The following is a 13,079-nucleotide window of genomic DNA, read 5'->3' as shown; positions in this document are numbered from 1 at the left end:
TTCCATGACATGAGCAACTTTCTTGTACCAAGGCATCCTACCATAATGTTCTTTCTCATCACAGGACCAGAATCAATGGATATGGCCTACTGCAGAGTGAGACCTCTGAAACCATGAGCCAGAATAAGTCTTTCCTCGGTTGTTTATCCCATGAACTTCTGTTTCATACAGAAACTTCCCCGTGGTCATCTTTACTTCAAACTTACCTATCCAAATATAAAGCGCTTGAACCCCCTCTCCCAGATGTTTCTTGTTCCCTGTCCTGTTGATATTAGTATCATTAATATCTGAAGGAGTGACTACACCTTATATTTGTCATTTCACTGGCATGTATTTAATGACCGAAATGAATTATAGGAAGAATTTCCTTTTGTCATAGTCGAATCTTTTAATAACTAGCACAGGAAAAATGTTTTAATTGCTTATTACCAGTAAGTTGGATTGAAATACTAATACACACACACACCAAAACACACACATTTGTAAACAATAGGATGAAGTTTAAGGCAAAGGATGGAGATGAAATCAATAACAACATATAATTTTATACTGCCTAAAAAATGAATATAAAGAGTGACATATGAAGTACCAACTTTTCCTTTCAAACACAAAAATGGATACAAATACTAAAAAAGATGCTGATTTAATTTTAAAGTAAAAGCCAGACAATCAGTTTTAAGTAGAGTACAAAATGACAGATTATGCAAATTTAGTATTTCCATTTAATCATTTCAGTGGGTCCAATAATGCAGTTTCTCTTGCAAGTCCCTCCTGACCCTCTTGCCCTCTATTTTATATTCAAGTAACTCAGAAACTCCTCAGAGCAATCTCAAATTGCTGCGTGCTCCTGGTTAAAGAGATATTAAACAGCAAGTACTCTTGTAAAATTGTGCCCCAAATAAAATGGCATATTCAAGTATCTATCTTGTGCATTAAAGAAAAATGCAAATACTATTAGGATAGGATATATTCTTTTAAAGATAAGATTTAAATTGAAGGAGTATCCTCAAATACGCTACAAAATCTTATTTTAAAATCAGTATGTGAATAGGTAATTTGATATGGGATATAAAGTTATTCTGTTTGGGAGTATTTTTAAAACTATAAAATCTGGATAAATCAACAATAATTCAGAAATATATCACGTACCTTTTGGGAATTATTCATTAAACTAAACTCATGATAGTTCTAAATTTGCTTATGTCAGTCTTTCCTAGGTAATTTTTTTCAAGTACTCAAAACAATTCTATAAAATGCGTGTACTGTTACCATCTCCAGTTACAGATGAGGAAAAGTGCAGACTGAAGAATTTAAATGACTGCCTCATCGAGGACAGACTGACCAATGAGCAGTCCCCATCTACTTCCTTCTAGCTGAGAAGTGAACGCTTCGCCGACCTCTATGCCAGTGATTTCATCTCCTATGCTACGTCCTGCAAGTCTTATCTTTTCGGTAATATATGGCAACAAGCATAGGTGGGATGACATCATAAACTCCAGTGTAAAGAAAACATAAAAGGTATTAGCTTGGGGCTGGGAAGATGGCTTAATGGTAGAGTGCTTGCCTTGCATGCATGAGGCCCTGGGTTCGATCTTCAGCACCACATAAGCAGAAAAAAAGCCAGAAGTGGTGCTGTGGCTCAAGTGGTAGAGTGCTAGCCTTAAGCTGAAGAGCTGAGGGACAGCACCCAGGCCCAAAGTTCAAGACCCATGACTGGCAAAAAAAAAAAAAAGGTATTAGCTTGTGTCTTGATGTTGCTGAAAATGAACACTGGCTCTGAGGAGCATTGCAGATAAACTGAGGAAACAGACATTATTCACTTCAGTGGATCGTATCCACTGGCGTGCACAGTGTCTAAGTTTTAGAGCTATAGAATATCCTAACCAAGTTTTTGTTTTCATTCTTCACCACTCAGAGCAGTATTCTGATGAATTATGCATACATGAATGCAAACACAGATCCTTTGAAATACTAAAAATGAGCAGAAAATAACCTCAGAAAAACCTGTGTTGAGCTTTCCAAAGCTGCCTATTAGAATCAGAGTTTGTGATGTACACCAAACCTTAGACATCAATCTCTCATTCCTCATTTCTCTAATATTACAATATTTTATTAATTGAAAAAGCCAAGCTCTGTGCCATAGTTACTCCTTATTAATGCTTAGCTGACTGACATCTCTGAGTGTGAACTGACCAGACCTACTGATAGGACAGGAAACATTCAAGAGCCAAACAAAACCTCAATGAAATGCAGCTTACAGAAATGCACTGTACATTCTTACAGAAAAGAACTGTACATTTTCCAAAGAACGCTATTCCCCAAACGAATGTTTGCATATGTGAAGACCCATTCACAGAATTGGCTAAAACAAAGAGAATTTTTTAATTGTATAAATAATGCGTACTCTAGAGGCTTGTAAGCAATCATGACTCTTCCACATTTATTTCCGCACAAATGAGTCTCTGTGCCCCCTTACACGTGTCCAGAGAATGCTGGTGGCTCAGCACATCCTTCAGTGACTGAGAAAGTCTCCATGGCAACATTCACTTATCCAATGGTTGCTTATTAGGATAGTATTCTTATAAAAAAAAAAAAAACTTAATTCTTTTTTTAAAGGTGAATGCAGCATATTAGGATAGGAAAGAAAAACTTTCCCTTTACCATTTAATTGTGATTTCTTCACTTAGGTGCATCTCAAAAATGGTACTTAAACTATTTTAATGTATCCATGTAGCTTTATCTGCCATACAACATACATAAAGAAAATAAAGGAGAATGAATACTTACTGGTGTTAATCTAATGATTAACTAAAGCTATGGCTAAAATCCATCTACAAACAGAAAATGAAGGAGATTAAAAACTCATTTTTAATACTTGAAAGTAAATTTGGGAGTAATTTTCAAAGAACCTTTTTACATAATTTTTATTGTTCTCTGTAATAATATCATGTAACAGGGAAAAAGGAAAAAAATTGAATGCTGGTAATGAATCTTCTGATTCAGAATAGGACAGATAATACTGTAGTCCTAGGCACAACTTCTGTTTCTTATTTTTTTCCTTAAGGATAATAGTTATATTTAAACAAAATCTCAAACAACAGCAAGTTAAATTGGATGATAGAATTTGAGCCCAATAATGGAGACAGCAGAACAGAATAGTTGGAACTAGCCTTCGCCAATAGCAAATAACATTTCACGGTACCTGACCTCTTTCATCTGTCTGGCTTCCTATGGTACGGGTTTTGTTATTCTCATAAAAGACATCCCCTGCGAAGCTTTGAGGATCGGCCTCTCCAGAGTTTCACCCCCTCACACATAGCCTGTCTTCGAACATGAGCTTAGTATGGACAATGGAAATGTCTCTGAGACGTGAGCCTCTTACACAAGTCTACAGGAAATAGATCTGTAGCCTCAACTTTTTCCTCTCTTCTTCAAGTCAACCTCAAAGATGCTTCTTCAGTCTAGAGTGGCACAGAAATGCCAACAGAAAAATATTTCTGAGGGTTCTGAATGATGCACAGAGCTGAGGAATTTCAAGTTTCTTTTTTCCTGACATGCACAATCAAGCAGACATAAACAGAAGAAACAAGGGTCTTCCTTAAGAAAGACCTTGTTCTGTACTTATTACCACCCTTTGATTCTAGACTCTCATGCTGACTTACCAGCTCCCACAGTACTGAGCTGATTTTCGGAATCAATCTATATGCACCTAAATGAACCACGAGGCCAGCAGTACAGTCCATTAACAAAGGCAGATGAGAAAACATGCTTGCACAGCCCTGCAGTGACCGAGGTGACGTTTACACAGCTGCACTCCCAGGGACAAAAGAATGACCAGATCATTATTCTCTGGATAGTGTGCTGTTTAGCCTCGTTTCCTTCCATATTATAATCACAGGGAAAATGTATTCTATCAGCCATTTACTTGCAAAACTCTTTCACTAAATGAAAATTCATGGCATAAATACATTCAACATGAAATTTATCTATCCTCTGTCTACTATTCAATAGAAAAAAGTAAAAGATTTTTCAATACATTTAGTTTTCAAATGAAATCACTTCATCCCTAAATTGTTTTGATATCAATAAAAGGGGGAACATTTTTAACGTAGATGTTTTCTCTAAGTATTCTAACATGGATGGTTGCATGAAGTACTCATTTATTTCTGGCTGTAATACATGACTTTCATATGAATTTGGAAAATACATACAACTAGTATACACAACTGTCAAGAAATACTTATCTTGTGTTTAGTTGAAATATTTGGCAATAATTTTGTATATGAATACTAACCACATCTATTCAGCTTTATAAGGCACTGCAGATGCTATTTAAGAATTCAAACAAAGCCTTAATATGTCTGTAAGTTGCTGTCCTACTCTTTCGTGTAAATTCATCCTTAAGTGTGTCTCCTAATCAGTTAAACTATTTTTGTTTATTATTCTAGAATTACTCACTAGGTCAATATTCTACCTCTAAAAATGATTGGTATTATGAGGTTCTGCTTGTGGGGGGGGGCGCATGCACGTGTGTTTCCTATTGAGACTCTTCCAAATGCATAGGCAAGAAGGGCCGCAGAGACCTCCCAGGACCCTTCCCAGTTGTTCCCGAGGTATCTCACAAGGCTACTATGATACTGCAGTTGCATGGTCAGCAGCAACAGTCTTTCAAACGTCCACCACACTCAGGGTCCCTCCTGCTCCCTTCACAGCCACACAGCCACTGTTCACCTCCAGCTGCCACTTTGGTTTCATTCCTGGTAATTACTAATCTGCAATCCATTTCCATTATTGTATTATTCCAAGAGTGTCTCAGAAATAAAAATACTTAACATGTGACCTGTTCTGCTGGCTCTTTTCACTCAGCATAACAGCCTTTACAAGATACTGTATGAATGGACAGCTCTTTTTTTTCTTTGCTCAGTAATATCCATTCTCCCATTGGAAGACATGGGAGTTGTTTACAAGTTTGGGCTAATTTGAATAAACATGCTGTAGATATTTATGTACAGGTGTTTGTGTAGACATAAATCTTGTCTAAAATAACCAAATGTGGGACTACTATGCCTTGTGGGAAATACATGTTCAGTGTTTTTGTTGTTGTTGTTTTTAAGAAACTACCACATTGTTTACTAGAGTGTCTGCTACTTTATAGGCCACTAGTAATGTATGAACAATTCAGGCCCACACATCCTCACTAGCACTTGATGTTGTTACTAGATTTTATCTACTTAGTACCCTTAAGTGGTTTCTCTAGCTATGACTGTAATTCATAACTTGTTATGTTTTACTATAATTGTCTTTTATAGGTAAACCTGAGGTTTACAAACTTACTTTCCTTACATCAGTTTATAAAATATTTCCCTAAAATATTTCCTCTACACTTAGTTATGTGAAAGAGTTTTGTAACTTTTGCTACAAACCTTAAAAACAATTTAGAAAAAATCACGAGGAAGAAAGTCTCTTGTATTTACCCATACTTTTGCTTCTGTCTTTCCAGAGGAAAAGTTGCTTCTATTGTTTCGTTTCTTTTTAAAACAACTCTCTGTAGCTTGTTTTGTTTTGTTTTTTTAATTGGCATGTTGGTAATAAATTCTTAGTTTTTCTTCATCTGAAAAATGCATTCATTTCTGCTTCATTCCTAAACAATATTCTCATTGGGTTCTGCTCTCACAGTTCTTTTCTTCTAGCACTTGAAAAATACCATGTCACTTCCATCATGCCTTTGGGATTTCTGCTGAGAAACCTGCAGTCAGTCAAAGTGTTTAGTCTCCAGGCATAAGATATAATTTCTCTCTTTATTTATTCTGTGAGACGGATTGAACCCAGGGCCTTGCCACTTGGGTACATCCCTGGCCCTTTTGTTTATATTTTGTTTTTGACACAGGGTCTTGCTAACTTTGCTGGAGTTAGCCTTGAACTCACAATCCTCCTCTGTCTCCCAAGCAGCTGCAGTTACAGACACTGCCACTTTCTTTGGCTTTAGATACTTTTCTTTGTCTTTTGTTTTAACAAATGTAAGTATGACTTGTGTTGGCTTAGATTTCTTTGGACTTTTTTGTTTAGGGGTTTGCTCAGCTTCATTACCCTGCAGTCGATATGTTTTGAGAAATGTTGGTGTGGTCATTATTTCTTTTAGCACTGACTAACTTCATTCTGTCTTTTTTGTACTTCCGTGACACAAACTTCAAGTGCTCTGTTACAGTACCAAAGGTTTCTCAGCTTCTGTTCTGCGCCCCCCCTCAAATTCTGTATTTTCTATTGTTCTTTCAGTTTGCGAATTTTTCACTTGCTAAAATTTCCTGTCTCTTCCAACCTTCTGCTAAGCTTTTTGTTTCAGAAACTCTTGCTCTCTCTTGGCCTTTCCTAGACATCTCCACACATACATCCTGCCTGCACCAGTTCTCATCAGGCAGAAAAACTCACTATCCTTCCCACTCTCCTTACTATTCTCCATAAATGAAACCACAGTTCTAAGCCAGTCAGTCAATGTTCTGTCAGAGTCTCAAATACACAGTCTTCAACATTGTCTCTACATTCCAGAAGAGCAAGAACCTATCCTTCCTTCACAAACCACTCCGTGCTCTGCCTTCCACCCATGAATCTTACCTGAATTCAGCTGGTCCATGAGGCCCTTCTGGGTGACTCTACTCAGATGTATCTCTCCACCTTTAACTTCACAATTCTTAATTTTTCAGTCACAATTATGCTTGGCACCCATGAATTATAGCTACGAGGTAGAACCACGTGAAATTGCTGAGGATTTTACCTATAAATATGGCAATTTCAAATCTAACATTTCTCTTGGTTTCAGAGTTCCAGGTAAACACTAGTATTCATGAAGACATGGGCTGAGTTTTATCTTTTTTTTTTTTTCAGCTGGACCCCTCCAACCTCTCAGAAGCCTGGAACACTGGGAGTGTTTATAAGTTGTTTGTCAAGTTAAAAGCTCTTAAATCAATAAGTATTACATGTGTAGGTGTGTTTGTAAAATCAATCCTCTGTAACAATTAGTCAAACTAAATATGAAATCCTGAATTATTTCACTAATCAGCCTACATGGTAGAGAGGAGGAGCTTTAGCATCTAAAAGTTCTGGTAATATACTGTATTTGAATTCAAGGAGCAATTTAAAAATCATTTATTTGTGAAAGAAATAGTCTTGGATTTAGAGGTTGTCAGATACTGTGAAAAGCTTTTTAATTGACTGAAATTTTTAAAAAAATCAAAACATTTCTTTAGCACAAGCACTTCCCTTATAAAAACAAATTGCCTAAAAGCAAAGCACAGCAGTTTGTTCACAATGTGCTACCCACCACCAGCAGCAGGAGAAGCAGGAAGAATGAAGGAAAGATTTGCATTTCCATAGCTTCTTTGTATCCTCAGGTTCCAAAAGCATTTCACAGAGCAGTAAATATCTGGGCCCAGAAGCAACATTGATAGTGTGGATAAAAGGACTGACTGGACTGCTGTGGGTCAGAGGCAGTCTCTTAGCTCACTGTGGTCTCCACAGAGGTAGAAAAAGGAAAGCAACTGCTGGGCTATATTTAAGAGAGGGGAACTTGTGTCCTCAGGGCCCGGTCCCACCACCAGAGCCACCACCCAGGGGGCAGGCTCCTTCCTCCTCCCACAGACTCCTGGGAACGTGAAGAATTTGCACCTGCCCACTGTCTTCTCCACAAAGCCCTGCTTCTCACCGATGGCTCCGCCCACCATTCACCCTGCCTGCAGGTGAATGGGCCGAAGGGTGTCCTGGAAGCTCTGAGCCCGGAGAGCACGGAGGCCAGCCACGCTGTGGTTGGTCAGCATCAATTTTACCGAGCCTTGGAGAACTGGACTTTGGCGAACTCTGCTGCGCTCCGGTCTTCCTAACCCACCAGCTCAGGGTTCACCCTGCTCACCCTCGGCACAGCGCATGCTCTACTACCACAAGTGACAGCAGCTCTGACTCTCCTCCAGGGGTCACAGTTGGGTCACAAATCCCTCACCAAGCCGGAGTGACTGGGAGCAGCTGATTGGGAACAATTTATTTCAGCCCTCTTCATTAAGATTCAAATAGAATAAGGTAGAAATTGAACAGTGCCAGAAATTATGCCTTGCTGTTCCTATAAGTCAGTAAACATTTAATCAGAGTTCAATTCGTTCTCCTCAATCTCTCTCTCTCTCTCTCTCTCTCTCTCTCTCTCTCTCTCTCTCTCTCTCTCTCTCTCTCTCTCTCTCTCACACACACACACACACACACACACACTGTTGTTCTTCCAATCCTTCCTACTTGCTGTTTTAATACATAATTAAGAAGGTCAGAATTAATGAAGCCGTGTGGAGTAAAGTTCAAGGAATCCCCAGGCACTATTTATTCTATTAGATCTCAGTCAGGAATGTCAGCTTGCATGTTGGGTGGTGGATCAGCAATAGGGCTGGCTGCATTCCTGGAAGGCTCTGCCAGGGAGACTCACCTGCACTGTCAGGTCATTCGGAAGCTCCTTCCCTGCAAAAATCACACGCAGCTGGTCAGCTGGGACCCCCTGTCGCTTAGCAACCATTTCCTTGAGCTGGAAGATGCTGGTGTCAGAATCGACCTCCACTGGGAAACCATGGCTGGAGTTGAACCTGACAAACACTGACCAAGATAATGGGGGGGGGGAGACAGACAGACAGAGAGGGAGGGAGAGAGAGAGATAGGGAGAGAGGGGGGGAAAGAGAGAGAGAGAGAAAGAGAGAGAAAGGGAGAGAGAAAGAGAGAGAAAGGGAGAGAGAGAGGGAGGGAGGGAGAGAGGGAGAGTGAAAGAGGGAGGGAGGGAGGGAGAGAGACAGAGGGACAGAGAAAGGGAGGGAGAGAGGGAGGGAGGGAGAGGGAAGGAGAGGGAGAGAGGGAGGGAGGGAGAGGGAGGGAGAGGGAGAGGGAGGGAGGGAGAGAGAGGGAGAGCAATGGAGAGAGAGTGAGAGAGAGGGAGAGAGAAGAGAGGGACAGGGAGAGAGAGAGAGAGAAAGCATTATTTCTAGCCCTTAAATAGTAATCACAACATTTCTGAACCAACTTACCCCTCACCCACCTTCTGTGAATGGCATACCATTTCTTTTATAACAGAAAGTTGAATACTACAGAGTAGTGTGTGGGGAAAAAAAAAACCAAACAAACAGAATTCCCCCATGGGATTTTCTCTCTTATATATTAGTCAGTGACCTGCAAACCAAAACTGTGTTCTGTCTTTGACATCCATCCTGGAAAACTGAAGGACTCAGCAGAACACTTGCTTGATTGGAATCATGAGATTCCCAGGAGTTTATCAAAGAGATTCAGCTCTGACAGCCAGAACAAACTCCCTCCCTCCAAGGCGCCCTCTGAATAAAAATAAAAGGCAATGTGTTCGTGCTCCAAGAGGAAGAGGAGAAAACTCAACCTACTTCATAGACTGGAGGGAAGACCCTCACGGGGCTCTGGGCTTTGATGGACCTGGCCAAAGGCTTCCCTGGATCTGCAGAGACATTTATTTGCCTTTTTTCTTAAAGCTAATGTGTTCCTTTCCCTTGTTGGAACCATTCTTTCTGTCAGACTTAGTCATGTGTCTCCCCACCTCTCCTCCCTCCCACCCTGCCATGGCGTGGCTCACCCCCTGGTACACTCCGTTGTGCTACTGCTCTAGCTGCCCTTGCTGCTCAGCTGTCCTTTCACCACTCTTCATCAGGCTCTCCTTAAATCCTTTCCATATTCTTAATTAGCTTCCCACCTGGAGACTTGCTTGTCCACACTCTTCTCTTACAAAATGCCCTAAGCCTTTCTGCAAGATAAGCCTTATTGATACACAGCTCAGACCTGATACCATTCAAATCCTTTAAAGACTCATCCCTTCCACTGGGAAGAAAGACCCAAGCCTCCTCTCACCTGGTACAAACGTATGCTTCAGTATCTTTTCTTATTAGTCCCCACTGTATCCTGTTTCCAATCTCGTGCTTTAGTGCATGCCTTCTCTCACTGACCCCTGAATTCTGCCCATCTGCATGATCTGTTTCAAATGTAACCCCTTCAGCAGACCTCATGCTATCAGCCCCAGCAAGAAATGTGCCTACTCAGGGCTCCAGCAGTGTTTTCTCTATAGATCTCCTAAAACTTGCCATCCTTCCTGGATGCTGTTATTCTTCATGAACAGCTAGGAAGACCTATTCATCAATCATCTATGTGCCTATAGTTGCTTACTTCTCTACTAGACTTGGGGGGAGCAAATCGACACACTTCAAACTGTGGATGATGTTATAGGACACATCAAATAAAATTTATAGTGTTTCAATATACATTTTACATTCTTTAAAAGATAAGTTAACTGGAAGGTAGATATTACCATCACCTGCTTATTGCTGCATTGTCTTAAAAAGTAGCATTAATGTTGACTAGTTTGTAATTCAATTGTAAAACAGACACTTAAAAATACAATTAATTAGAATAAAATAGTACTTACTAGGCAATAATAATCAGGCACTTAATACTTACATCACATTACACTTGCATTTGCTTTTTCTAAGGCCCCCAAGATCTAGTCAGGTTACTATTATTGTCCTCATATACACAGCAGTGAATGAAAGCCCAGAGAATTGTAACTACTTTCCTAAGGATATCAGCTTCTTTATAATGAAATGAGAATTCATATTCAGTTCCATCTTAGTCTAAAGCTCATCAGTTTCTAGTGTAATAGGCAGCCCAAGACCCTGTCTAAAAGGAAATCCGCATGCCTTTTCCTTAGGATAAAAGAAAAGATCAAAAACAGCAACAAAAAGTCTTTCCAACATAATTCAGACATTTCCTATAAAGATGAGAAGTAGAAAATGAAATTAAAAACATATATCAACAGTAAAAAAGTTCCCATGCAAAGCTAAGAGAAAAGGACAAGGAACAATGGCTATAAGGCATGATGAACTGAAAATGGTAACAAAATGAGAGCGGGTAGTATAGAAGACATAGAGCAAAAATCCAAAATAATGTATCAGCATGGAAAATACCTAGAAAAAGTAAGAAGTGAATGTGACAAAAGAAAATTCATGAAGGAATACCAAATACAGAGAAAACAGTGCTTTGACTGCTGTACTTCTAGGAAGATTTCATTTTACTTCATAATTTTGAAAGCAGAGGCAAAGGAACACAAATGTATTTTGAGTCTTGAGGTATACTCTGAGCACCGCAAGCTCAGAGCATGAGAGAACCCATCCCCCACGTGAAGGAAATGGGGAAGTGAGGAGCCAGACATGGGACAAGGACTGGTCCCAGTTCTAAACCTCATTTTCTATAACTGTGAATAGAACATTTTATTTGTTTGTTTGTCTTTTAGTTATTTTGGGCATCCTGGGGTCTGAGCTCAGGGCTTCATACTTGCTGGATACCACTAAGCCACACATACAGACCTTTTTTATGTAGTTATTGTTAAGACAGGGTCTAACCTCCTCTCTGGTTGATCCACCCTGTTTATGAATCCCACGAAGATAGGAAGATAGGCGCTGGACACTGTATCCAGCTACTGACTGAGAAAAGGTTTCAAGAACCCCCCTGTACACCCTACTAAGTGGCCTCAAACTGCAATCCTTCCTAAAAATGATCCATGTGATGCTAAATTGACAAGCTCCCTTTATGGGGTTCTATCATGGAATACTACTACAAAGACAAGACTTACAAAGAAAATAAAGGAAAAAAGCTGCCCCCAAAAAGCCCAAGAAATTCTACGCAAATTATCAGAATTTTAAATCTTTGTTTTTCTATAAACAGAGAAATTAAAGGCTTAATTTCAATTTGTGTAAATCTTAATTTCAATTTGGGCAAACTTAGAAATTAATATTTTTGAACAGCAAATCTGAGATACAATGTGTTTATGATGGAAAGATGATCTGACTAGTAGGTATTTGGCCAACTAAATACTTCCATGAATAAGAAAAAACACCTGAGGGGGCTGGGAAGGTGGCTCAGTGGTAGAGCGCTTGCCTTGCATGCATGAGGCCCTGGGTTCGATTCCTCACCACCACATAAGCAGGAAAAAAAAGCTGGAAGTGGTGCTGTGGCTCAAGTGGTAGAGCGCTAGCCTTGAGCTGAAGAGCTGAGGGACAGTGCCCAGGCCCAGAGTTCAGACCCATGACCGGACCCCCCCCCCCAAAAAAAAAGAAAAAACACCTGAAGAAGCAACCTGGGTCTAGCTTTCTGAGTTAGTAATAATACTAAGTGTAGTATCGGTCATCAATGTGTATGCTCTTTACATGATACTGGTTGTTTTTCAAAAACCTATTCCATTTTTTCTTCATTTAGATTTGTCATGTGATTTAGGTAACTGACATTCCCTTCCCAAAAAGTGATTTGAATTAATCAACAGAACTCTATCCTGCTGATACTAGAGCTCAATGATTGGTTCAGGAATTGGTATAAGCCAATTAATGGTTGACATTTCCCTTGGTCAGAAGTAATTGATTCTCCAGAATAAAAGTAATATAAAATAGATGGCCGAGGTGTTCGCAGCTGCCGCCGCGCCAGCGCCGCTCTCCGACGCCAGCGCCGCCTCTCGTTCGCCGAGCTCCAGCCGAAGGAGTAGGGGGGGTTGAGGCCGCTCCGCCATGGCTCGCACCAAGCGGACCTCCCGCAAGTCCACCGGGGGCAAGGCGCCCAGGAAGCAGCTGGCGACCAAGGCCGCGCGCAAGAGCGCGCCCTCCACCGGAGGGGTGAAGAAGCCGCACCGCTACAGGCCTGGTACTGTGGCGCTCCGTGAAATTAGACGCTACCAGAAGTCCACAGAACTTCTGATTCGCAAGCTCCCTTTCCAGCGTCTGGTGGGAGAAATTGCTCAGGACTTCAAAACAGATCTGCGCTTCCAGAGCGCAGCTATTGGTGCTTTGCAGGAGGCGAGTGAGGCCTATCTCGTTGGCCTTTTTGAAGATACCAATCTGTGTGCTATCCATGCCAAACGTGTGACAATTATGCCAAAAGATATCCAGCTAGCACGCCGCATACGTGGAGAACGTGCTTAAGAATCCACTAAAATGGGAGGCATTTCATTCTCAAAATCCCCCCCCCTTTTCTTGTTATCAGTAGTTCTGAATGTTAGATTTTTTTTC

At 40.5% G+C, this 13,079-nt stretch overlaps 2 protein-coding genes across 2 annotated transcripts in view; one reads left to right on the top strand and one right to left on the bottom strand.

Moving 5' to 3' along the window:
- LOC138804086 (E3 ubiquitin-protein ligase parkin-like) overlaps positions 1-13,079 on the bottom strand; it is an 849,159-nt gene that overhangs the window by 634,855 nt on the left and 201,225 nt on the right. Inside the window, exon 2 of the mRNA XM_069988358.1 lies at positions 8,456-8,619. Within this exon, the coding sequence (XP_069844459.1) occupies positions 8,456-8,619 (164 nt within the window). The remainder of the gene's footprint in view (positions 1-8,455; positions 8,620-13,079) is intronic.
- Positions 12,567-13,038, top strand: LOC138804084 (histone H3.3A-like). Its single transcript, XM_069988355.1, has one exon. The coding sequence runs from the start codon at positions 12,582-12,584 to the stop codon at positions 12,990-12,992; it is 411 nt and encodes a 136-aa protein (XP_069844456.1). The 5' UTR covers positions 12,567-12,581; the 3' UTR covers positions 12,993-13,038.

This window comes from Dipodomys merriami, unplaced genomic scaffold (assembly GCF_024711535.1).
Source record: "Dipodomys merriami isolate MVZ:Mamm:240054 unplaced genomic scaffold, mDipMer1.0.p SCAF_355, whole genome shotgun sequence".
In the NCBI taxonomy this organism is placed as follows: domain Eukaryota; kingdom Metazoa; phylum Chordata; class Mammalia; order Rodentia; family Heteromyidae; genus Dipodomys; species Dipodomys merriami.
Note: the sequence above shows the minus strand (reverse complement) of the source record. Positions and strands in the feature narration are given on the sequence as shown.

What these genes read in the sequence shown, in the direction of transcription:
- LOC138804084 (XM_069988355.1), top strand. Translation starts at nt 12,582, where the DNA reads ATGGCTCGCACCAAGCGGACCTCCCGCAAGTCCACCGGGGGCAAGGCG.